The sequence below is a fragment of the Patiria miniata genome, unplaced genomic scaffold (genome assembly GCF_015706575.1).
Source record: "Patiria miniata isolate m_02_andy unplaced genomic scaffold, ASM1570657v1 HiC_scaffold_20, whole genome shotgun sequence".
Taxonomy (NCBI): domain Eukaryota; kingdom Metazoa; phylum Echinodermata; class Asteroidea; order Valvatida; family Asterinidae; genus Patiria; species Patiria miniata.
The window spans coordinates 17,939,573-17,965,307 of NW_024037059.1; the positions used below are offsets into that span (position 1 = coordinate 17,939,573).

General features: G+C 38.9%; 1 protein-coding gene and 1 non-coding gene across 8 annotated transcripts in view; one reads left to right on the forward strand and one right to left on the reverse strand.

The window, feature by feature from the left end:
- LOC119727686 (C-Jun-amino-terminal kinase-interacting protein 4-like) overlaps positions 1-25,735 on the reverse strand; it is a 43,151-nt gene that overhangs the window by 14,188 nt on the left and 3,228 nt on the right. The window contains exons 2-15 of one of the 7 annotated variants that reach the window (XM_038199688.1): positions 25,260-25,380; positions 24,846-24,916; positions 16,111-16,193; positions 11,090-11,358; positions 10,564-10,681; positions 7,685-7,761; positions 6,694-6,783; positions 5,720-5,758; positions 4,133-4,156; positions 2,361-2,418; positions 1,771-1,923; positions 1,389-1,562; positions 634-693; positions 209-385 (exon numbers count right to left, since the gene is read on the reverse strand). In XM_038199688.1, the coding sequence (XP_038055616.1) occupies positions 209-385; positions 634-693; positions 1,389-1,562; positions 1,771-1,923; positions 2,361-2,418; positions 4,133-4,156; positions 5,720-5,758; positions 6,694-6,783; positions 7,685-7,761; positions 10,564-10,681; positions 11,090-11,358; positions 16,111-16,193; positions 24,846-24,916; positions 25,260-25,380 (1,514 nt within the window). The remainder of the gene's footprint in view (positions 1-208; positions 386-633; positions 694-1,388; positions 1,563-1,770; positions 1,924-2,360; positions 2,419-4,132; positions 4,157-5,719; positions 5,759-6,693; positions 6,784-7,684; positions 7,762-10,563; positions 10,682-11,089; positions 11,359-16,110; positions 16,194-24,845; positions 24,917-25,259; positions 25,381-25,735) is intronic. The other 6 variants (XM_038199689.1, XM_038199691.1, XM_038199692.1 and 3 more) reach the window with 6 other exon arrangements.
- Positions 17,677-17,810, forward strand: LOC119729397. The gene has a single exon (XR_005271243.1). It is a non-coding gene; the product is annotated as a U11 spliceosomal RNA (small nuclear RNA).

Below are 25,735 nucleotides of genomic sequence, written 5' to 3' on the forward strand. Positions count from 1 at the left end.
ACAACAACAACAACAACAACAACTGGAAGAAGACAATGCCGCTTATGAATTTGGCATTATAATATTGCACAAATTATGAACAAGTGAATTACTGGGTCCCTTCACTTCTTGTTAGGCAACTCTTTTCTTGTTTAGCGCCCTCGTTTGTTCATGCACTGAGCGTTTATACAGCGGTTTGTGGTTTAAGTATTCGAGGTTTAACACTCACCCGTCCTCAAGGAACTCGAATGCCCGTGTTCTGTTGTCCAGGGAGGCGATGGTCTGGCTGCGCTGTTTGCCGGACGGAGTGACGCTGGACGTCGGGGCGTTGTAGCGGATGTTGCCGTGATGGGGGCTGGGTCTTCTCTGTGGAGCCGCCGGGGTAGTGCTGAACAGGTTGCTGAAACTGGGGAAAGGAAAAACAATTGGCAATGAAAAATCAGATGACTGAATTGCTGAAAGGTTTTTGTAATGATTCCTAATTTGTGACTGCATGTTATAATATGGGATTGAAAATCATCCGCAATGAAAAATCAAAAGTTTTGAATTGCAGAAAAATATTTTTAATGATTTCCAAATTGTCGTTGCATGTTATACCAGGGTTTGTAGCTTATAAATAAACAACAACACATCAAATGAAATATCAAGACTTACAACTTCCAGATTGTCGACTTGTTCTTCTTGCCTTCAAAGGATGGGTGCTCCCTGGAAGCTCTGCAAAGAATTTAACCACAAAAGGTATATTTTTTGATACTATTAAATTCTTGCAAGTAAAAGATTTTGGGGCTAGCTTTCCAAAGGCTCAAAGAATGGAGCGTCCTGAACAATAAAGAAACACACCCACAGGGGCACAAAAATATGTGATGCGATCAAGCTACATGAGTCGTTTGTCGGGAATTTTCATTTGGAGATACAAGCCAAAATAGGGCCGCTTCATCACATCACTTCATCACATCCCTTGGTGTTCTGACTTCCATAATTTTTTAACTAAAGATGGTATCAGCATGCGGTTTTCACAGCAGTAATGCTGAGATTGTGCTCTATTCAAATCTGTAATAAAAAAAAAACTAACCGGGGGCGACAAACGACTCATTTAGCTTGATCGCATCACATATGATGTCCTACTTCTGTAGGCCAAAGAAGGGGGAGGGGAGGGGGGACAAAAGGGGGGGGGGAGGGGGGACAAAAGGGGGGGAGGGGGACAAAAGGGGAGGCTAGTTTAGTGGAGAGGAGCGGGTGTTGGGGTTGGTTTTACAACCCTATCTCATTTTCAGTACACCGTGCTGTCTTTCGTACCTCTAGTTGGGTGTGGCGGCAGGGTGGGCAAAGAAAAGGAAGGGGGAGGAAGGAGTTCAGGGATCGGTTTCACGGAGGTGGTGTATGAGGTAGGGCGAGGTTCACATCCCTACCTGATCATTTCCGTCCACCGTACTGCCTCCTGTAGTTCCATCAATCGTTCCTTGTATTGATTCCTCTCCATCAGGACTCTGGCCATCTCGACGCGGGTGAAGCGTTTCCGCTGAGCCATGGGCACCCCCTCGTCCTCGTCCACAGCGGCGACTTTGTCATTCTCCTCTCTCAGTCTGAGGTACACATAAATAACAAAACAGCAAAACAGATTTAGACCAGCCAGCGATAATCTATGATGTCGTCTCGACATTCAGCATGAATGTTTTTAATATCTCCACATAAATAAGAGCAAGTCTGAGTAATAACTTGAGTTCGCAACAAGTCCCCAGTCCCTTCGACATACCCAAAGGGATCCTCCCTTTACAGTCTTATTGGACTTACTTCTTGATTTCCTCTTCCAGCTCAGTGATTCGCAGACTCAGTCTTCCTTTGGTGGTCTTGACACCATTAATCTCCTGGCGCTGGACTTCTATCTCAGACTTGAGCTCGTCCACCGTAGCAATCAAGTCATCCTTGACTACGTTCAGAGCATTCCTAAAAAAAAAAAATCAGAAATAAATTATTGGATTCAGGGATGCATTCCTCACCTTCCAACTCTGTGACTGGGGTTCCAATCCCACCCAGGCAATCATGTGGACTGGGTTTTCACTCCCCGACTGTTTTCTGATTGACCGGGAGTGGGGTTAGGGTTTAGGACTCATGATCAGAGAGTCAGGGGTTCAAATCCACCCGCTTGCCATCATGTTGTGTCCTTGGGAAAGATACTTTACTCCCACTTGCTTCTCTCCATTCAGGAGTACATTTGGCTACTGAAGAGTATCCTGCAATGAACTTGCATCCTTCGAATAGTGGGCCTGTCTCTTGAATATGAATAATAACCATGAAGCTGCATAATGTTTACTAATGTTATGAATAATTATGAACCCCGAATAATGTTTACTAATGATGTCAGAGTTCATCAGGAGACTCACTTTGTTGCCCGGAGCTCGGAGTTTTCCAACAGGATGTTTTCCACTTCCTTCCCCATACCTAGACAAACCAAACCAATATTTGCATGAATCTCAGCTGCTGTAGAGCAAACCTCGATTGCAAATTATTCAAATCATGACACAACAAGCTGTACAAATAAATAGGGGTCCAGGAGGTTCACTAGCACATGATGGGGTTGAATGAAAGTCATCTCACGAGAAAAACAAAGTAAAGCGTAATTAATATGGACAGGGAAAAACAAATGTTTGCCTACGGGTTCATTTAAAATTCTACCAGCACTGGCAAAATTACTTACATATTGCTCTCTCTGGTTAGAATGTTCTCAAATCACAAATAGATACAAGACAGTTGCAAAAACTTTGCAAACAGAATCACAGGATTTCACCGACATTGTTTTGGCTTATAAAACACACATACACACACCCATGTTTGTTTTACATACGCTATGTGGACATTCCTTTGTTTTCGTGTAGTTAAGAAAACTCAGTACAAAAAATAACTTTACTTAAACTGTGAAAACTCTTTCAACCCCAAATTTGTTTTTTGATTTTCTAGGCTGTTTCTCTTCATTATGCGACGGATAACCCTAACCCGAAAAAGCCTCTAAACGCGTTTTCCAGAGAGGGCGAAACGTTATGTGGACACGGCTTAGTCCACATAACGTCAACATAACCTGCATTATGTGGACATCTTTTGTTCACATGTCCACATAGTGACTGTAAGACAAACTCACGCACACACACAAACTGGCTACGTACATGTACACTGTAGTTCAAAATATAGAACATTTACAAGGTAACACTCCTCCACTGACCATCAGAATTAAAACAGATATCCATTTGACTACTTATAGTTATACATGATGCACATTGCAGTGTATATGGTCACACATTCACTTTAATGTGGACAGGAAAGCACTTGTACGGAAGAACTACATACAGAAATGTACATACAGAGTAGGATCAATAAATATTTGGACTGCATTATTTTCGTTTTACATGTAAAGTGGCCTGACCTAACACAGAGGACCACAATGCTAATGCTTCCTACTGCTCAATGTGTGTTTCTCTTTTTTCCCCTTCAAAATCATGGGTTCTGCTTGCAAAATATTTTCAGTCAAAACACTCCTTTGCTGTTTCTGTTCGGAACTGGAAATGCCATGAGTTGTGGTTTTAGAAATAATTTTTTTTTTTTAAGGAAATGGGTTGATCAAATGAAAATAAAGCAGAAAAAAAAATTTGTTTCACTTGGAGTGAGTATAATTGTTTCTTTCCTGTACGAATAATTAAAGTTGGTTTTTTTATGAAGGCAGAATTCTGTTTGTTTAACGAAATTAAACATGGACTATTCGGGAATATTTGATGAACTTTTATGATCATGGGTGTTGGACTGTAGTTGATATTTCCTGTTGCCTTTTGTTACCGAGTTCTAGATTTCTTTGCGGTTACTGTTTCTTTCACATTTATTCCAAAAGGAAATGACGAAAATACACCAAAATGAAAAAAGGAATGAAAACAAGTTGATAGGAAGCTAGTCAGTTCATCTAAGCTAGTCAGTTCATCTATGAATGTACACTGTACTGCACATATCCACACATATATTTAAGCAATATTTGTTGTTGTTGCAAATTCTACTTTTTTAATTCTTCGAGTCGAGGCCGATTTTGTGGTGTTAAGTTTTTGTTAAATTCACAGCATGCACTGTCCACAAACACAAGACACTTGAACGCATCGGCGTTCCTCCGAGGTCTTACCGTAGAAATTATCTGGCGACATGACTGTTAATATATATAGAGGATGATGCGGCGGTTAAAGGTGGAAACGGGCGAGTGGGGAGAGAAAGAGCACAGCAAAATGCATGGTTAGATTTTTAAAAAAAGTGAATTCATTCGTCATTCAAGTTTCATCCAAGTAGGGCGAGTCTGAATTACTTGGCTACGGCTAGATATTACACACGAGTCTATGCGAAGTGGCTGCAGCCACTACCATAGACTTGTGTGTTAATTCTAGCCGTAGCCCAGCAATTCGGACGCGGCTTAGCACTGCTGAGTGACACTACATAGTGAAGTCTGGTACCCACCCATCTCCAAGCCCATTTTCGTGTGTGCTGGTCCCAGAGGGGCCAGACTAGTGTTCCTCACTAACTGACTGACCGACTGACTCACAGTCAATTGTGAGCTAGGCAGTTCTATCTGAAGTTCAAGATTGCCTAAATTTCTCAAAGATAATTACTACAAAAACGTTGTGCTAATGTCTTCAAAAATGTGGTCTTTCATCCTGTTAAATGCAAACCATACTTTTCAATCAACCCCCCTTCCACCACAGTGCAATCATGCAAAGAGCACATGCGGAATGTGAAACAGTCCAAGTTTACCGACTACTGTGCAATGTGTATGCACCGTGTGTGCATGTTGTTCCATGCATTACCATGCTTGCACTGTGCCTAACCAATTCAGGAAAAAAAGTCCCAAATTACCGATACTTCATGTACTGCAGATCAGTTGTGTTTAGAACCTTGTGAAGTGATTAAGAATACCACCCAGTAACATTTTGACAATTTGTCAAAGAAATTGTTAAAACCCTGAGGAGTCCTTTTAAAATGTAGGAAACACCGACTGAAATACACGTACAAATGTATGTCTGAAAAAATTCAGACACATATTTTAAAACCCAACCACCTTTTTACCAGACCCGCTACCGACAAGGTCCAAATCATGCTATCTTCATGGGCAATCCAGCAATAAAATATGTGACCAGGCAAGTCACATCTATAATCACCTCATCATATATCATTAGCAATGTGACAGGCATTAGCTTTTTTTTTTAGATACATGTTTGGCGGACATGACAGGACGACATTATTTTGAGTGGGTAAAATCTTTTCTATTCACCCAAACTACTCATTTGAAATAGCACCCTCCTTTTTTGTCCGCCGCACAGAAAGGCCACTGTTAACGTTAAAATGAGCAAAAAGCAAAACACCCACATTGAATTAATTTCTTTCCAAGCAATAATCGAGGAACATTCATTCAAGATGGAATTATTTTTTTCAATTTTTTCTCTTCAAATTTCCCCTGAGGACCACCAAAATATCATCATCTTCCAGTACACTGCAGAAACCTCCTCTGGAGTATACTCGCACGCAATATTGAACCGATAATACATTTTACATGCTGACCCCTTCAAGCTCCACAGAAAGAAAGGTTTCAAAACAAAATTAGGAAGGTTTCAGACCCAAAACCATCTCAAATGAAAAGTCCGAGTGACAGAACCCAGAACCCAACAGGGAGTGCATGAAAACATCAGGGTTAAAAGCAAGAACAGACAGAAGAGGGAATTACCATCAAAACCATAGGATACATCACTTTCCTCACTATCATCTTCATGTGGTAAAATAGGATTTAAAAAAATACAACAACAAAAATGAAAAGAAAGGACATATATGGAGTAATTTTTACAAGAACTGAAAATGTGTTGGATTTTGTGAGAACTATGTTACATGTACAACAAAACAAATTATATTGAAACTAAACGAAATGTTGCAAAACAAACCCACAAATTTTTGTTACAGAAATAACAAAAATCAAACATGAGAAAGATTTTGATTTCAAATTGGTTCCCAGTTCCTTACATAGTTCCACAATATTTTCACATTCACTTTTGAGATCACTTCAGTGTCATGCACTAAAAAAAGTTCAAATATCTCAGATTACAAACTAAGAAAATTTCAAGAAATGTCCGAAATTGATGGCTATGTTTGATGTTGTATTATCCAGACAAAACTGTACAATTACAGTACATTCAAACAACAAATAAAGGAAGTTAAAAACGCAACTTAATCCCACAAAAAGTACAAAAAATGTATAAACCCCCCCTCAAAAAAATTACAGCCATGGCAAACTTTGGACACTAGAGGGCAGTAGACAGTAAAAATGTCCAATATGTTAGGCCAAGTTCGGGCAAGGACCATTAGTCGACTAGTGGTTGATTTGTGACGTACCGTACGCCTGCGCACTGATAGCAACGTGCGAACGTCTCCAGTCAAAGGCTGGTCAAAATGTCATCGCAAAACTTCTGGATCCTGGCTCTCTGCTAGCGTTATGAATGCGCACGGCTATTGGTTACCAGCGATGCAACCAGCCCCAGTAGGCTGGTTCCAAATAGTCGACTAGTGTAGTCAACCACCGTCGACTAGACAGAGTTCGGGCAAACGTTAGTTAACCATTGGTCAACTATAGTCCTTGCGCGAACTTGGCCTTAGCTGTTATTACATTTCCAATTATATGAGTATCATTAGTTGTGTTAGTATACATACCCGAGAACTCTGATGGATCCACTGCGTTTTGAAAGGCATGCATGGAATCAGTAGAGAGTTTGAATTGTGTGAGCAGATAGTCTTCAACGGCTATATGCAGGGTTAGACAACCAACAACCAAGACATTCAGACAATGGAAATGGCAAATATTAACTATGGCTATGTCTGAAACAGGTATACATGTATTCACTGGAGTTAATCAACAAAAAATCTTAAAGCCACAGCCACTAAATACCCAATTCATAGGCCGTGTCCGAATTACTTGGCGACGGCTTGAAATTACACCTGGGTCTATGGTAGCGGCTGCAGCCACTTCACATAGACTCGTGTGTAATTTCAAGCCGTAGCCAAGTAACTCCACTGAGGCTTGTCTGGCAGCCATCTTGTCTTGTTTCCTTTTCACTGATTGGGCAAAGGCTTTGACTAGGGGGCAAGCTAGTCTACTGACCATTGAGTAAGAATTTGATGCGAAGACAAAACAATTTCAGAGTTGAGAAAAAGTTTTCCTAAAAACGTTGCATTTGAATACCACACAAGTAGACAAACTTTACTTCAAGATGGCTGCCATTTTGAAATGTTTTGGCCAATAAACTGAGTGCTTTATACTTATTTATTTATGTAAACACATATAACCTTGTTTTTCACATTTATTCAACAACGGTTGAAAATGGTAGATATCAAGTATCGTTTCCATTAGAATTAGTAAGCGAAAAGTGAAAGTGACAATTAGTATGATCAATCAGTAAAAGAATATGAACAGGTTACGAACAGGAAAAAGGAAAAACAGAAAGATCAAGTCATCCAAAATGCAATTGGATTCTTTGAAACGATGCACACAATGCAAATAATGACGTTTCATCCCTGAACACTTGAATCAACTCTTCGGAAATCAGGTTCTCTCTTTTACGAAACTCAGGGTTGAATGCTGGTTCCTCGTGTAAGATTTCAGTGTGAAATGAATCGGATATGTGCGACGGAGTCTTGGTGTTACCTGTAATGCTTGCTCCTTCGTCCATCTCCGTAATCAACGATGGATCCAGCTCGTCAAAAATTGTAGAGTAACTCTCCCTGTAACCAAGAATGAAAATGGAGAATTCTGTAATAGATAGGCTTGGGACGGTATTGCATTTACTATACCGTGGTATACCGTGACAAAAAAAACGCGGTATTCACTAAAACCGCGGTATTATGTTAAGTGGGGTATTAGTTACGTCATTATCAGAAGAAAAAATAACTAACCACCAGGCACCATGTGCCGAGTTGATAAGCCGCCGGCGCAGCATAAATCACGCAAATGCTTCACGCCGCAAATCTCCTACACTAAAAGTGTCTTGGTTTCATTATCAGTCCATTTGTTTGTAAAAACAATATATCATTGTAACAGATTATAAACACGGGAAGCTTACTTTTTGTGGTATTGCATTTTCGAATTTGTAAGTCACTGACTTGACAAGGTCCACTAAAAAATAATGCAGATCGTCGACCGATGCCAGCGCCAGAGGCCGACCACGCGACGATCCCCAGATCCTAGCGAACGTATGCTTTTCAGTTGGTGTCCATTGTGAGTGATTCAAAAGGCTCATGCAATTTATGCCGGCCACCAGCGACTCCTTACGTGCTTCGCCGGTGTCATGTGAAAACCGGACTCCTATAAAAAATATCGTACTCCTTCTCACGTGATCGTTCCGTGATTGATAATAGTAAACATCACAATGTTACGCATGCGCAATTGTGGACGCTGAAATATGAAGTTGTCGGTGCCGCGACCTTCATAACGAACGGACCAATCATTCCAAAACATGAATGGAAAATGTTTCGAGCGCCGTTTTAGATGGCCAATCAGCTTGATCTACACAGTGCGTGGGAAAAAGCACGTGCAATTGTGCTTGTGGGCCCAGCAGGACGGGCGTAGCTTTAAGTGTGATCGTGCGGGCATTACGGGGGGTTTTCCCACGGTGAGAAATCATGGCTCTTGTATTACGCTTTCTTTTGGAGTATTTTCTTTTCAGGATTTTTATCTGGACGACTCGGCATATTCAGGCGATGAATAACTAACGGACCAATCAAACCAAAACATGAATGAAAAAATTGTTCCGAGCGTGGATTTAGATGGCCAATCAGATTCTTTTAAAAGGGTGTTTGACCATTTTTCATCTCACCATCGTCTCGGTAAAACCTTCCAAAAAAGGCGAGTGGGTGGGGAAAAGCACGTGTTCCAACTCTCTGTGCGGAACCAGTGTGGGACCACGTGTATGCGTATCATGCACTGGCATGTACGGCCACGCACATGACGTGGGGAATTTCGTAAACACTAAAGTGTACGCTTCCAGATCGTACAAGAGTTTTTACCCACGATGAGAAATCATTCGTTGGAATATGTTCTTTTCTTAATTTTCCCGGACGGTTCACACTCGCTGCATCGTATATTCAGACGAGTCCAGATTTTTTCTCCTTTTGGGCGTCGGTGCCGACACTGCTTGATTGTACATTTATTCCCAAGGCCCATGATGAGACATCATGATGGCTTTGATATTGCGCTTTCCTTGAAATATTTTTTTTTCTCATTTTCCCCGGATCGGACGGCTCAGCATCGCATGTGAATCCAGACGTCCCTTCCCTTTGCACGTGCATCTCGCACGCACATAGCACTAGACTGAAGCCTGCAAATTTTGGCGGTCATATAACCAAGATTGACACGGTTTTTTTTCTTGTTGCTAATATTCTTGGGAACTATGTTGTGGCAAAAATTACGCATGATGATAAGACGACCAGTTTTTATCACGACCGTCAAAAGATTCCCACGTGTAAAACATTGTTTGAACTTTCAGCGGAGACACTTTACACACAAAGAAAACCACAAACACCGCGGCGTTAGCAGAACTTCAAAGGCCTTTGTGGTATTGCAGCTGCCGAAGTATCAGGTTTTCTAGTCGAGCTTGACAATTGTGTTCAATCTGTCAACGGTAATTGACAATGCGGACATGAAACTGGATGCCTGAAACCACAAAGAATGAAATCAAACATGTCAAAGAGGTTGCTTGTCTTTCTGTTTGAAAGGCTTTTGCGAAGATTCTGAACACTAAGGAGGATTACCGCGGTATTGAAATTCCATACCGAGTTCACCGGTGTTTCGGTATTCATGAATCATTAGTCGGTGTAAGTCGGTTATTAAAAAAAACCTTGACTATCCGGTAATACCGAAATACCGTCCAAGCCTAGTAATAGACCATTATCATGTTGCGGCCATCTTGATTTATTCCTATTCAACAATGTAACCAAAGCGAGGCTGGATGGAAAAAATAGTCTGGTTCCTTTTTGCACAAAAAAAACATTATCATTCAGTACTGTTACTGGATACAGGGAACATGACTGAAATGGTAGCAGCATGACAAAGTTCTATTGCGAGTTCTAAGCCGTGTTCTGCTTTCCACATATTATTTGCCGAGTAACAGTCAAAGGTGTAACCCGAGTACAGTCTGCAAACGGCACTGGTGGGGGGGGGGGGGGGGGAGGGGTTACTCTTTTTCAGGACTGGGGGGGGTACTCAATGGCATAAGTATTAAAAAATAAATTATTGTCCTCCCCAAATTCTGAGGGGGGGGGGGGGGGACCACACACGAAATGGGAGGGGCACACAAGGGGGGGGGGGGTTTAACAGTTTCTGTTTTTCAGCTACAGCAAAACTTTAACCAATCGGTCCCCACACCGCCCAAAACTGCCTTGCCCAAGTACTGTATGCTTTTCAAGATTCTTTCGGAAAAAAATAATACAACATGAGTTAAAGGAAGCTCAATAAAATGAGGCCCCTAGCGTTTTCTTTTTAAAGATAGACACACTTTGAAGTTTTCGGCACATTGATGCGATATTTACCCTTGACTGCCGGCTATGTTAATTCTCTTTGCCCTCTTGTCATTCAGCTCTGGTGTGCTGTCGACAATGGCAGCTAGCTCAGGATTCATCGTACGATTATCCTGCTGTGGACTTGTGACTGAAAAAAGAAAGACCAAAAATGTTTTTTTTACATGGTAAAAGAAACTAGAATTAACGTTTACCTGATAAAAAAAGGACATAGTTAATAGCCTGATCATTAAGCCCCGCCCACTGTGTACATGAATATGTATGACATAAAACATGGCTGTGATTGGCCAACTAATTATAGGGCAGGGCCATGCTATTGGTCAATTGCAAAGGTAACAATGGCCTAATTTCAATGAGGTTCTCAGCAGAAAGTTTTGCTTAGGAAATGCATGTACATGTAAATCTGGAGTCAAATCAAATTTGTAAAATTCCCCTTAAGGCCACTAGCAGTAGTACAAAGATTAACCAAGTCTTCATGTACATGTAAATTCTGATGACTTCTAACCTTTGACCTGACCTTTGACCTTACAACCATTACCTGTGGCAGCGTTGCTGGTATCCACGCCCGCCTGCGTCTCAATTGTCTTCTGCGGCGTCTTCTTCGATTTTTTCCCGTCGAGAATCTCCCGGTCGGGCGAGGTCATGATCTCATGGTGGAGGTCCGAGTTATTGGCTTGCTCGTTGGGGACAAAGTTCCTCTGCTGTGCGCTGGGAGAGTTCAGGGAGTGTGCCGTTTCGGTTTCGTTTGTGACCCCGCTCACATCCCCCTCCATGAGAATCGGGGAGTGGGGACGGTTGAGGTTTAACCTGCGAGAGAATGGGAGAAATGACAGGAAACCGGTTAAATAGACGCGTCCAAACAGTACGAAGAAATATCGTGCAAATCGTGCATGTTACGTACTGAGTCGTTACTAGGTGTACCGATACGGTAGGTGCATGCGAGAAACACATTTACGCTGAGGAAAGTAGAAGAGAAACAGAAAGTTGTAAGAAATGAAAATGACCCTGAAGTTTCGTGGGATGGAATTACGAGGTGGTTAAGTGACTGTTGGTGCATGCAGGATACACATGTAGTTAACTAGTACTTGCTGAAGAGAATGTTTGCCAAAACAAGAAGGTGAATGGCTCCATGCAAAGAGATAACATCTTGGGTAGACCTGTAGCTACGTTGCTATTCATAATCACTCTTGGACACCAATTTCGTAGCATGACTTATATGGGCTCCGTGCACAAGTACCCCCTCATCAGGTAAGAAAGGGAGAGTTGGGGGAGACCGCTGGAAAAGGCATTTGAACGCATTGCTGACGACGCCTGACGCTCATGCAAAGTCACTTGCATATTTGGAATAAAATTTGTCGTGCATATTTCGCGCTATACGCACACGAACCAGTGCGCACACGCTATGTGTCCCATACACTGGGCTATCAGAATTGGTGAAAAAACGCCCTCTCTTGTTTGCACCGAGCCCCTAGCCAATAGAGATCTAGGCTTTCTGCGTGTCATTATTTGAAAATGCACTTCAGAAGTATGGCTAAGTGACATGCAAGATGGAACCTGAAAAACTTGTTTTAAGGTACGCATGCAACTTAAAAAGTAAAAGGCACACACGTGAACATTCCAGAAATAACTCAGGTTATTTATATGCATCATTTCATAAAAATTAACAGCAGATTAATGAAGTTAAATTTGACTGTGCTTACTTAGTGGTCTACAAAATCTCAGTTGTGCATGTAATTTTTATTTTCTAAATCGACCCCTGGTGCTAGTCATGTTAGCAGTGTTATCCTGTACAGTTGTAATTGCTTAAAAGTTCCAATGAAAAAACATGAAGTTGCAATGCAGAAGTATACTTCATGTTGAAATAAATTACAGCCGTTTAGCCCGTTTGGGTCAAAATAAACAAACAAATATGGTGAAATTAAAATAAATATAATGGTATAGGTATGAAGTGAAATCTTAAATGAATCACCCTTTATTTGTTATTACAGATGAAGTTACATGTATTAAAGAAATGGTACTGGACACTAAGCGAAGAAAAAAAGGGTGTTAGAAGCTTTGCGAGTGCACCTTTAAAGATGAAATGACAATATTGCTTGTGGTATGCTACTAAACATGTACTTTACAGAAACGTTGGACAGAGTTTCTTTCTCTAGAGCTGTTTTCAAAGTAAAATATTTCCCTTTTGAACTTTTCCTTAGCTGTAAGCCTACTTTTCAAACATGTCAAAGGAAAGAATTCAAATCACTTTCAACTTTGCCACTAATAAAATTTGGGAACACCAAAACTTTTTTCCATACGCTTTTGTACTCACAATATGACCGAAAATTCTGTCAATGCTGTCATCAAATTTGCAACTCAACTAATGAAAAGGGGAATATTTCAATTTTGATTGAAATGAAAAATGCTACACAGTGTGAAAGAAAGAATCCAACCACCACATGTGCGGACAAAACACTGAGTAAATGATTTGTAAATTTCAACTTAGCCTCGATTTTGGTTTTGATTTTTTTGCAAAAGCTGGGCGGCATTAGCACAAGCTAATGAAACAAAGCCAACCGCCTAAAAAACTGTAAACACAATGCAGAAAGGGAAGAAAAATCTGCAGAGAGAAAAGAGAGGGAAATGGGAGGGGAAAACAACAAGAACAATCATGGGTTATCATCAGAGTTTGCACTCACAGGCAAGTCATGTCTCAATACAGATCCCACTTCTGACACCAATTTTTAGGCACTAGCCAATCAATCAATTTAGCAATCAAACAGGCAATCATTCCATTTTACATTGTAAACAATCGTAAGATTGGAGATAAATGCAAACTGCAAGTGTCAAAATGGTTAATCCCACTTCTGACACTAGTTTGGAAGCAATCATCCCAGTAAGCAACTCCAGAGATAACTGTGTATATTGCAACATGTACCGGTATCAAAAATGTCTCATCCCACTTCTGACACCAACATTAACCATTCAATCAAGCAATCAGTCACTTTAAAACCATTCATGAAATAAACCTATAGCCTATGTACCTACATCAATATGTGTCTTTAAATTCTCCATCCCACTTCTGACACCTTTAGAAGACATTAATCACTCAATAATCCATCCATCAATCAGGCATTTACATTGCACCAATTACACAATCTATGACATAACATAACATGTCTCATTACATGTAGATCCATGCATGAGAGTACACAACATCGGCACTTATTTCATTGAGTTCTTTTCTGGGTTCTACAAATGTGGACAGTATATTTTTTAGAGTTGAGATAATCGTCCATAACTGCAGAACAGCACACATATTGCACATGCTTCATCAATCCCAGGTTATTCTTTAACTTTTGGTACATTAATGACTTACATAATGTTACAACGACCACTTTGTTCCAATTACATGTATTTCATATGTGCTTACAGGAGACAGCAAGTTTTAACAGAAAAACGTCATGTTTAAATTCGCTTATTGTCTAGTACTGGTCCACACACTGTATCGCTTTACACAAAAATTGTTTGGTAACAAAATTGCCATGGGAGGAAAATTTATTGATCCGTACCAACTGTATCATCATTTCTCATATCGTTATGGCATCATGTGGAAGCCATTAGGATACCGGTATGTATCGTAAAATTGCACAAAGTACATGTAAATTTAATTTGTCATTTCTGATTTGATCAGGCATGACTTTACTGTCAATTCTCACTAAACACACACATAAAAAGGAAGAAGTATTTTTGTTCAATTTTTTTTTTAGTAACTTGCCCATAGAGTACACGTTGCCGAATATTTTTCGTACTGAAAATGTTGATATTAAACGAAACTTTTCTTTTTTGAATTTCTAAGCCAAATAAATTTCACCCCTCAAAAAAATTAATTAAAAAAATTAAAAATTAAAGAAACTGTAAAAACTTGATAACTTTTCAACGAACACTATGCTGCACTGGCTTTACCCATGTGGGCCATTCTATATATGGTCGAAGTGTGACATTTGTTCCTGTCCCTGTTACCTCAGAACTTTCTAATTTTACCGTTCAAGCTATTCTCATCTGTTGGGTAGGTACCGTAGTGTGCTTTACATTATCACACTAAGTGGAATAGACATTACGGAGTGCATCTAGAAGTTACAATATTGTTACAAAAATAAACCAGTTTTTTGTCCCCGCCCGCTTCCTTTTTTCCTGACGCCTCACTTTTAATTTTTTTTTTAAATTCATACATTTGCAGTATATTTTGCACCTATATCCTCAATATCCTGTATTTCTATGGTTTCCAACAAAATTGTAGCTATGTAGAAAGGATTATGGCTCCTTTAGACACAATTTTGTATCAGCAAAATAGTCGAGAAAATTGAAGAATCCATCTGCCATAAAAAGGGCCGCCTCCTTCATTTAAAAAAAAAAGGCCAGACAAGAAACTGCTTATCTTTTTTACTCGGCCTAACAGGGACAGGAAAAAGGTGACCCCACGTTTACAGAAAGACCAACGTGACTTTGACAAATTGGAAAACTGTATGTCGTCCTTCAAATCCTTTTGATTCCATCCCCTTCCAAGCAATACTTGAACTGTATTTGCGTGTGCATGCCTATTGTAACGTATGTGCAGTACATGTACCGGTACATTTGTACGCGTACCTGCAAAGTCAAATTTCATCATATGCACGCCACGGGATCAAGGACAGAAAAAATATCATGACTCATTCAGGTCAGTGCAGAGAAGAGCAACGATGCTTCAATATATCCAATAATATATGCTGGCTGCACATGGACTGCACATACATGTACATGTACTGGGAAAAAAATGAAGTGCTGTTTTGACTCAAATTCACACATGGTTTTCTTATAAGTGTTTGGCCTTTAGTGACATTTGACGATGGTGTTTAAATTAATCATGAGATCGTCGTTTGTGGATGAAAGATTTTCATCATCATCTAGCAGGAGTACTTGCTGTTCAACAATATGCTGTTTCACTTTTTATTTTAAAATTGTTCTGAAAAAAGGGTTCAGTTCTTTAAGTAAGAAAAAACTTGTCACAATTAAAGGGTCCATGAAGTGATTTTTCTTAGGAACACATTTTGTGAAAAATAATCGACATCCCTTTTTGGTTAATTTTTATTGAAAAGTGCACTCCTTTAAACATTTAAAAATTCTCCATGCTTTTCTGGACAGCTGAGGGCGTTGTTGCTGTGATGTCATATCAGAAAGACACTGTTCAGTTTAGGGGTTTTCTGTTCAAATTGTGAACCCTCATGTTTGCTATATATTGAAAATATCTGTGAGAAAGGTTTGCTCATTGGCTTACTGCCATGTACTGACACAACAACGAATCACCAAAGAAAAGAATAACGGTACACTTCAAGTTCATGGTTTCAAAGACCATGTGGGTATTGAACAAATTATAATAGCTAAAGTTAAAACTTTGTATTCCTCAACATCTTACTAATTTCAAAAAGGATAATAATTCGGTATTACTTGTACGTCCCCAATTATCACATAAATAGCGCCCTCTATGAGGTGTGCACAAGGCCAATACAACGTTGACACAGTGGAAGCCCTATATAAACTCACCTGAATAACCTGGGACTGCCAACTGAATCGGTCTGGCCTGCCATCTTGAGCCTCTCAACATGCTCCATGTACTTCTGTAGGACCTACAAACGACAATCATAAAAAGAAATTAAAAAAAATTGACAATCATTTGAAAATAAGGGGAGGAGGGTTCAATAGTAAAGTCACTTTAATAAAAACACATTTTGAAAAATTAATGGTGGCTGACATGATACACACGAACAAGATTTCCAAAAACTTTAAAATAAAATGTCGTTTACAATGTAAGTCAAAACAGCCTTCTTATGTATCGTTGTATCATAAGAATGGCATGGCAGGGGAATGGGAGGGGCATGGGGGAGGTGAAGAGGAGGGGCATGGGGAGGGGCAAGGGGCAGTGACAAGAGGGGCTGAGGCTAAAGCCTTTGCATCAAATATGCTAATTGATTTTAATTAGCATGTCCAAAGTACAATTTGTATACATGTACATTGAACATCATGGAAATGAATAAAACTGCTCCAAACTGATTGTATACAAATTGTTAGGCCCTCTGATTTTTTTGAATTTATACATAATTCATTTAAAAGGAAAGATTTTTACAACACCTGTCTTGAATAAAAAAATACAGTGCAAGTGTAGTTTATGAAAAAATACATTAAAATAAATAATTAAAAGTACAATAAAAATCCTCTTAAAGGTTCCACGGTTGCTGAGAAAATCCATGACAGAAATGCATCTTTCACAGTGCAAGAAGGGGTCAAGCTTTCCAGCTGTTTGTTCAGTGCTTTAGTATTCAGAGTTCAGTTCTCTGATCATGAATATTAATGACAGCTGAATCACAAAACCTGAGTTCTAAAAACAACAAATCTCAATCAACCTGCTCTCTTGTGACCATATACATGTACAGGGGTGTGTATGTGAAATAAACCAATACCACTAATACTGCTTGGACTGTGGAAAACATCAGGAATATTGTTTTCATTTCAACAAGTTTGTGGAACATTTTGCTTTAGTTTTATGTAAAGTAAAAAAAAAAATACATGTGCATACATGTACATGTACATGTATGCCTTCAACAGTTTGGATCTGTGTCTGTACATTTACATGTAGGATTAATGAGAGCATGATTGACAGGCAATTATGCAATAGAGATTTTAAGAACAAGTTTCAAGCACAGGAAAGTATAGCCACACTTTTCAGGCACCTCTATCTTTTGTGCTTACACCATTGCATTGAACACCTACATGTATGATTCTGAATGCCACACACAGTAATCCAGAGGGCATGTGCACAGAGAATGTAAGCTCCAGCGCACATCATGAATATTCATGAGGTGCAAAGTGCAGACAGCACAGTACACTAAGTAGGTTTGCTCACAATGACTTTAAGACAATACTCCACCACTGATGACAGTACCTTTGCAAAATGGGTGTTTTGAAGTAGGGAATTTCATAGTTTGTTTGATAAAGAACATGGAAATTTCAAATTTGTCTTGATTTTGTGATGAAGAACAAATCTTTGTTGCAAACCTGTGACTTTTTGAGAGCGTGTTGAAAGTCGGATCATTGGATATCCATTTCTTGGTTAAAAAGGGTTTTTGCCTCTTATGGCACATGAGCTGCCAGTCATTGGTTGCTTGTGCGGAATCGCCAGCAAGAGATTTCGGAAACATAATATTTGGAAACTGTGGCTGTCGGTTGTCATTTGCACTGGCGCCCTAATAAACAATGAAAGAATAGAACTAATTAATGACTAAAGACAATGGTCTTTGGCCAAACACTCAAAATAATTGTTTCTCTTGACAGACGTGGAAGGTTCAAAGCAACACCAAGAAATATTTTTTAATCAAATTTTATTAACAGCCTTAAATTTGAGTCTTAACAAGTCTCCTTCAGAAGCAAAAAGAAATATTCTCCTCAAAAACATGGCATGGCAATTTTAAATTCTTGTGCAAAAAATGCAAAGTTTTGGCATATGTTTCAGCATTAACAATTTTTTAGAAAAATTACTTTCCTTCATCAAATACCACTTATTCATAAAATTAAATATCTAGCAAACTGGTTTCATTATTGGATAGCTCTTGCCAATTTCAAAAATCACAGCTGCCAAGATATTGCCAGGAAATGATACAGGCAGGTGTATTTTTGATCTCATCCGAAAGGCGTTCTGCAGTTGTTAATTTTTCTGATTTTATTTGGTTGTACCGTCGGATATAAGATGAAAAATTAATGTGAGTGTAATTAAAGACAGAGGGGTTTGATCAGAAAATAGAAAATAATGCAAAACAGTGCTTGAACGTAACTAAAATTATTCCCAAGACAACACTTGACGTATGGATACCTGATTGTAAAATCGGAGCACGTTGTTTCAATTGTATCATGTTACTCCGATAGCGATAGTTGGCAAGTACAGCCCCATCATGCATGTTGCAAAAGATGGCGTGAGCTTGATAAGTTGTCAAAGTCCAACTCCTACATGACATATCTTAATATCATGTTCCTTTGTGCATAAATTTGTCTGACAAGCTGGTTTCATTGTGGGGCTGTTCTTACTGACTAATAAAAACATGTACGACTAGGATAGTAACATTGTGCAATACCGGTACATGCCATTTTGTGTGATTTATGTAATTTGGGACTTTTAAAAAAATTGATAGGCTTTTAGCAATCGAGAACCATGACACAGTACCGGTATATTAAAAAAAACCAACTTTTTATTTTGAAGTGTGTAATGCTGATTTTTAAAAAACCAGTGCAGGGCCCGTTGAAAATGTGCCTGTTCGGAAGGGGCATGAGGACTGCTCATACAAACAATGCACCCGATTCATTGAGTTGTTTGCACAGGTTGAACGCACACTCACAGGTTAAACACACACTTTGTACACGTCTCTGACACTGATATTTACCCATACTGGACAATGGTATCGCCCTACAGTGATGGTTGCTCATCAGTCGACTGCAAAATGCTGTGCCCGTGCAGCCACTCATGTACATGCGTACATACGGAAACATGGTATGCAGTGCTATTTACCCATACTGGACAATGGTATCGCCCTACAATGCGTGTGCTCGTCCTTTTTCCATTGTTGTGTCATATTGAGCATGCGAGCTTTAGCTCAAACATAACGTAAACAATTGAAAAGGACGACAGTGCGTGGTGGTCTAGGCTTTAATATTGCCGCGTTTTCCACAGAAAATGCTGTTTTTTTGCAGCTTTTTCGAGAACCGATCATCCAAACAACTTCAAACTTGGCACTGCACATTCTGGGGTCCCGAGCAATACACCCACCGATTTTAAACTTCATACGGTGCCCGGTTCTGGAGATAATCAACGTACAGACAGACAGACAGACAGACACACACACACAGATTCCTGGAATTATAGTAAGGATAAATATTGTCTTTGAAGATTCATATTTGAATGGATAATATGTCTCTTATGTGGTTTAATAACACCTTGAACTAGCCCACAACAGTTGACGTCAACTTGCACTCATTTGTGTACACCATGGCCCTCTAGTGACACCGGTGTGACAAGTTTACATGTAGACTAAGGGACGTCATTCTGCATTAACTGTCAATTCATACACGTATGTAATGATAATACAAAATGTAGATTGAGTGGCGAGTAGAGATATTCATAATGTACAGGTAGATGTATGATTTCATGTAAATTTAAATGCATGTGTGCCCATTACGTATTTTAAATACATACACATACATGCACATGTGTATGTATGGACATCTTTAAAGGGAATATACAACATTTGCAAACATCGAAAAATAAAACTACCAAGCTTTTACGAAATACCTTAATAGGATGTTGGTAAATGACAGTCTAAAGCATCCTGTAAAATTATGGCACCTGGTGTGAAGTCATTTTCAAGAAAATGGTATATTTGTAAAAATTTCCAGCAGTGGTCGGCCGAACACCGTTGGAAAAACCTAACTATTTTTCAACTACTGCTCCAAATTTACCATTAATTCAGTCCAAATTTTGTTTGCTATTGGTTACATGTTCATGAACGGGTGCAGGCCAGCTACAGACTGGTACCCTTACCTTACAATTTTCGGGCATCTGTAAATTGATCCATTTTATTTTTAGTGGAGTCAGGGAACCAGACTACTTGAACAGTTTTGTTTTTCTTGGTTTTTCCAGCATTTTCGAACACAAAACTTCAAACGCTGTCAGTGTAACAATATTTGATCTATTATACTAACCCCTCAAATAGTTCATTTCTGAAAATGACAGCAAAAGCCAATGATGTAAATATATTCCCTTTAAATTACGCTAATCTGTATTCAGCTTAAAAACCCTGCGGCTTTCGTATTAATGGAAATTTAGTACACGTACCTGTACACTGTACTGTCTGTACATGTTTACCCATAGCACAATGTACACATTGTATGAGCTGTAAAATCCAATAATTCTCGCATTTCTACCGAGCAGAGTCTTATTCAATAAAGACAAGGAACACAAGCTCAAATTCCGTTGTTGGAGACGAACAGAGAATTACAGAGAAAACGTAGTAATCAAATAAAAGAAGAAAAACGAAACGCACTTGTCCACGTAACACGTCATGTGTGTGGATAGTACACTACATAATGGGCCCAGGATCTGAAACATGAAAAATTCCACATTTTTGCAAAGATTTGAAATTTGAAAATTTATAATTACATGTACATATGTACAGCTGCAGTTCCAGACTGGAAAGTTGGTTGGGTAAATAAATTGTTTACAAAATAACTGTTTAGTTTGAGAACTGGCTTTTAAAAAAAGGGGGACTTTTCTTTCATTAGTGTTTCAGAATGTTTCAGGCTGAAAATTTCAATAATTGTGAATTCCTCAAGGGGTGTTGTAAAGGCTATGTTTCATTACCAAAATTCATGCTCATCATGTTTATGCGCATGTAGCAATATAGTTTTAGAATGAAAAGAAAACATTCTTAGCCAAAGATACAAAATTCAAATTATTGGGTACTTGCCTTTGAAATTGGAGGCCACTTAAATTAAAAAGAAAAAATATTTTCAACAAAAAACGTGAAAAGGGTTTACAAGTTTGTCTTTCCAACCGCTGTAAAAAGGCAGTAAAAACTTCATAATACATGTATGTACTGTACAGTAGAAGCCTGCACCATTTCTCCAAGCGCGTATGGGTAATTTTCATTTTTCCTCAACTTAATGACTCTACTGAATGACCAACTTCTTCTAAGATTTATGTGTTTGCGAGTGGGAAAAAAAACCTACGGCCGCAACTGATTAACTGGAGTCTCTATAAAAATGTCCTCAGGAAAAGATTGTTTTTTTAATTCAGACCAGGAACTAATGCCGTGGGGTGATGACGGTGGCCATATTGCTGAAACCTGACGAGTGATCTGTGGGTTTGATGAGGCTCTAGTTCTCTTATTGACCATGCCATTGTGCAATAATGATATACATGTACACACATACATGTAAGGTGTGAAGTACATGTACATGTACATGTGACATTTAAGGGAATATATAGTACACGTACATGCCATGACATTAAAGGGAAACATCCCCTTTTGACTAGAATTTAGAAACTTAGGGAAATGAAAAACTATTCTTAGAACTGTTTTATGTACAAATTTGAGGGATCTATATTGTGATTTAACGTTTAACAGCATCTTCAACTTGTGTGATTTTACAGGGTTTTTTTTTTAATGAGATTTCCATATAAACTCTGATTTGATTCCCTTTAAACAAACATTATTTATATAAACCGGTATAAAACAAGTCAGTGTGCTTCTATAGGAAACATAAGGTTTAGACTTTTGGAAACATTTATGCCTTTAATCCATCTATAGGTAACATGTCATACCTTGTTTCACTATGTGTGTTTGCACACTATCAACTGCAGTTTCCATAGCGCCAGACTAAAAATTGGCGTAGCGGCCTCTTTGCATAACATGCATAATGTATTGCAGCTCTAATGGACAATTGTATTTAGGCCAAGGCCATTTTCCCCATATCTCCAAAGTTGTATCACACAAATGTATACAAAGTGTACCATTAGGGGGACCTATTGTTCCCTTCTTTTTATCTTTGTAAGGACATTACAGGAGCAATTGGAATGACGTGCCCCTTTAATGGGATAGAGAAACCAAGCTCCTTGAGGGCAGATCATTTGCCGCACAGCGTGAGACATCACTGACGAAGACGTAAGGGAAGTGGCACAGGTCAAGTTTATTTTGAAATGCCAGTCTGGATGATATTATAACTCAATTATGGTTAGATATTTATATTCAAGTTTACAGCATGATCGCAGAATAACTGGGGAACAGGAGTTGGGAATAACTAGAACGAGTGACATCTATCACTGAAACTGAACTACACGTCATCTTTAAAAAATATCTTAAAAATAAACAAATTCAAAACTTTTGTCTGTAAATAGAACAATACATGTACAGTGCACTGTACCTGGAACTTAATTTACAGTGTAATTGTATTTTTGCAATTCATGATGAAGTTATCTATAAACCCCTATGATTATATGGTGTTTAAGATTTGTTTTTACATTTCACAAGATTTCAATTTCATCATTGCTCTATTAAAAACAGTAATTAAAAATGTTCAGTAATTTTTTTATTCAAAATACAGCAACAATAATTTAAAATATTGAAAAAAATAATCAGACATGTTTTAATTCAAAATATATTCTTGAAATGCCAAGAAAACAGCAGAAAACAACACATGTACATGTACACATAGCAGTATACCGTTATGTGTACTCGTACAGCTTCTCTTCTGAATAAATGACAGGTTTACTAGCAGACTGCATGCACTACTAATCACGTGTAAACGGGCCATAAATATAACTGGTTTATCATTGGAATGGAATGTTGGTAAATAACTAATTGCCAATGCAGGGATCATGACACTTTTAGTTTGCATTGTTCAACCACGCTGCAGTTTAAGTACGCATAGTACAACGTACGTGTGTACGTATGCACACATAGGCCTGTGTATGTGTTTTGATATCTATACAAATAGTACAGCTGCCTACGATATAAAGGATTTGAAAAATACTTAAACCCTAGATAGATAAAATAATTTGCAATAAGAAAAACCAATAACCTGAAAAAAATTCCAAACGAAAAACCGAAACAAAACATTCTTGGTTGTATAAGAAATGTGAATTTCAGGTGAAAATTATCCAACCTCTGCTTGGCAGATCAATCAATGAAAATGAAATCAATAAAACGCCGGGCCAAGCTGGCAGCAGATTACATGCAGTTTTGGATTTATTTAGGACACTGTAGCATTTATGTCAATTGCATTAATTTATGGCATTTTAAGTGAATTTTGACTGCGAATTATTTGTTCTTAAACTTGTTCATTGTAAGTAATAGGAGCGTCACACCACAGGCAGCCTACGGGTACCTGTATATTATGTATTAGTGTTTTTGTTAAAAAAAAATATCAGGGCAAATTTTGATAACAATATTCCCCCCCCCCTCCTCGAAAAAAAAATGATATCAGCTGTGGATAACTTAGTCATGGATTGATATAAAACACCATGTGGTAGTTCAAATCCGAATGACAATATTAATTTTCCTGTACTCTGCTGGCCAAGCTGTAACGGTATGCAAATTTATACAGCCACATAAAAAATGCATGTATGTATTTCCCACACACAAACAATGGCCTAAGTCCTGAAGTAACAATCCATGTTATAACGCACTGCACTACTGACACAACTTAATTACTGCTCTGAATCGAGACGATGCCACTCCTGGTAGCTTTCAGGAATGGTCTAAATTAACATTCTCGTACGGAATACGTATGAAACCTGATTCCATTAGTAGCGACACGGGATTAAAAGCCATTACAGATTGATACACGTGCATGACAGGTAAGTACATGTGCATGTAACTTAAAGGGAAGATACAACATTTGCAAACATCAAAAAACGAAATGATCAAATTATCACGAAATACCTTACTGGATTGTTAGGGAACGACAGTCTAAAAGCATCCTGTAAAAACGTGGCTCCTGGTGCACTGACATTTTCAAGAAAAACTGTATTATTTTTCCAACGCTGGTCGGCCGACCAGCATTTGAAAAAACTGTGGGTTTGTTTTATTTAAAATTGCTCCTTCTTTTTCATATTTAGTTATTCTGCATTTTCTTTGCAATTGATTACACACCTGTGAAGGGGTACAAGCCTGCTAGACTGATTCTTTGACCTCACAATTCCCCAAAGTCTATAAATTGCCCCATTTCATCTTAAGTGGGGTCAGGGAACCAGACTACAAGAACATGATTGGTTTTCTTGGTTATTCCCAGCATCTACAAACCCAAAACGTGAAACAAGTCAGTGTAACAATTTTTGCTATAACATACTAATCTCCGAATCCATTTGTTTTCTGAAAATTGCGTCAAAAGCAAATGTTGTACATTCCCTTTAAAAATGTTACGCTTTGGTTGATTCAGGATTAGGTAGGGCAATGGGAGTAGGATGGGGGAGAGGCAACCTGCTTGTGGGAGAGGGGGATGGGATTGTACTAGGGGTGGGATAAGGTTGTACTGGGTTGGGTAGGGTTGTACTGGGGGTAAAATAGGGTTGTACAGGGGGTGGAGTAGGGCTGTACTGGGGGGGGGGGGTAGAGTTGTACTGGGTTGGGATACCGCTGTCCGGGGGGGGGGGGGGGGGGGGGGGGGGGGGGAGCTGGGGGGGGGGGGGGTTAAAGCTGTTAGGGCAATGGAGGTGGAACCAGGAGGAGTAATCTTACCTCGTTATGTCTCTTCTGTAGTATCATGTATTCCTGTTTCATCTCTGATTCCCTGTACTCATGCCGAGCCACTACCAAAAAAATACCCCAAAACAAAATAATTACAATTTACACAAAATAAAATATAGCAGAAACCTTCATGACTCTGCCAAAATTTAATCATGACGAAGAATGATGCACCATGTAAGTAAACAACAAAAAAGGGACAAATTCAGCAGGTCTGAATCCAGCTAAAAAACTGAGATACTTTTGGGAAGATTTGATTGATTTCGTGGTAGCAAGGATTAACCAGGGAGAATCTAAGCAGACATTTAATCTTTGAATGTTCAGAAATCTTGTACATGTAGTTCCCCCTACCCCCCCCCCCCCCAAACACCCCAACGGGTCTGCTAATATGGATCGTTGTTTTCATACCTTGGTCAGTGTAATTCTTGACTTTTAGCGTCATTTGTTTCTGGGCCAATTCCAGGTTCTCCACACGAGCCTGCAATGCCCTCCTTTCTTGATCGTTGGCGTCCTCATACTCCAGGAATTTCTGTGAATTAGAAAGTAAAACAGACCATGAAAATTGAGACAAAATTGTGATGGGCAATACAAAACCGAGGTCATTTGCAGAGACACGTTCACAAACTAAAAAAAGTTGAAATCTTCATTGAAGTTGTTTGAACATCTATTTTAAACTTGTCAAAATCATGCATATTTCCTTCCTTAAATAAGTTCAATTGCCTGACATTTAGCCACACTTATATACACCAATAAAAAAAAATACCATGGTAACCACAAGAACCTTTTTTTTAAAGTTAATACTTTTTTAACATTTTTTTTACAACTTGTCAAAATCATATATTTACTTCCCAAATCCCAACAAAACTTAGCATTCATTACATTTG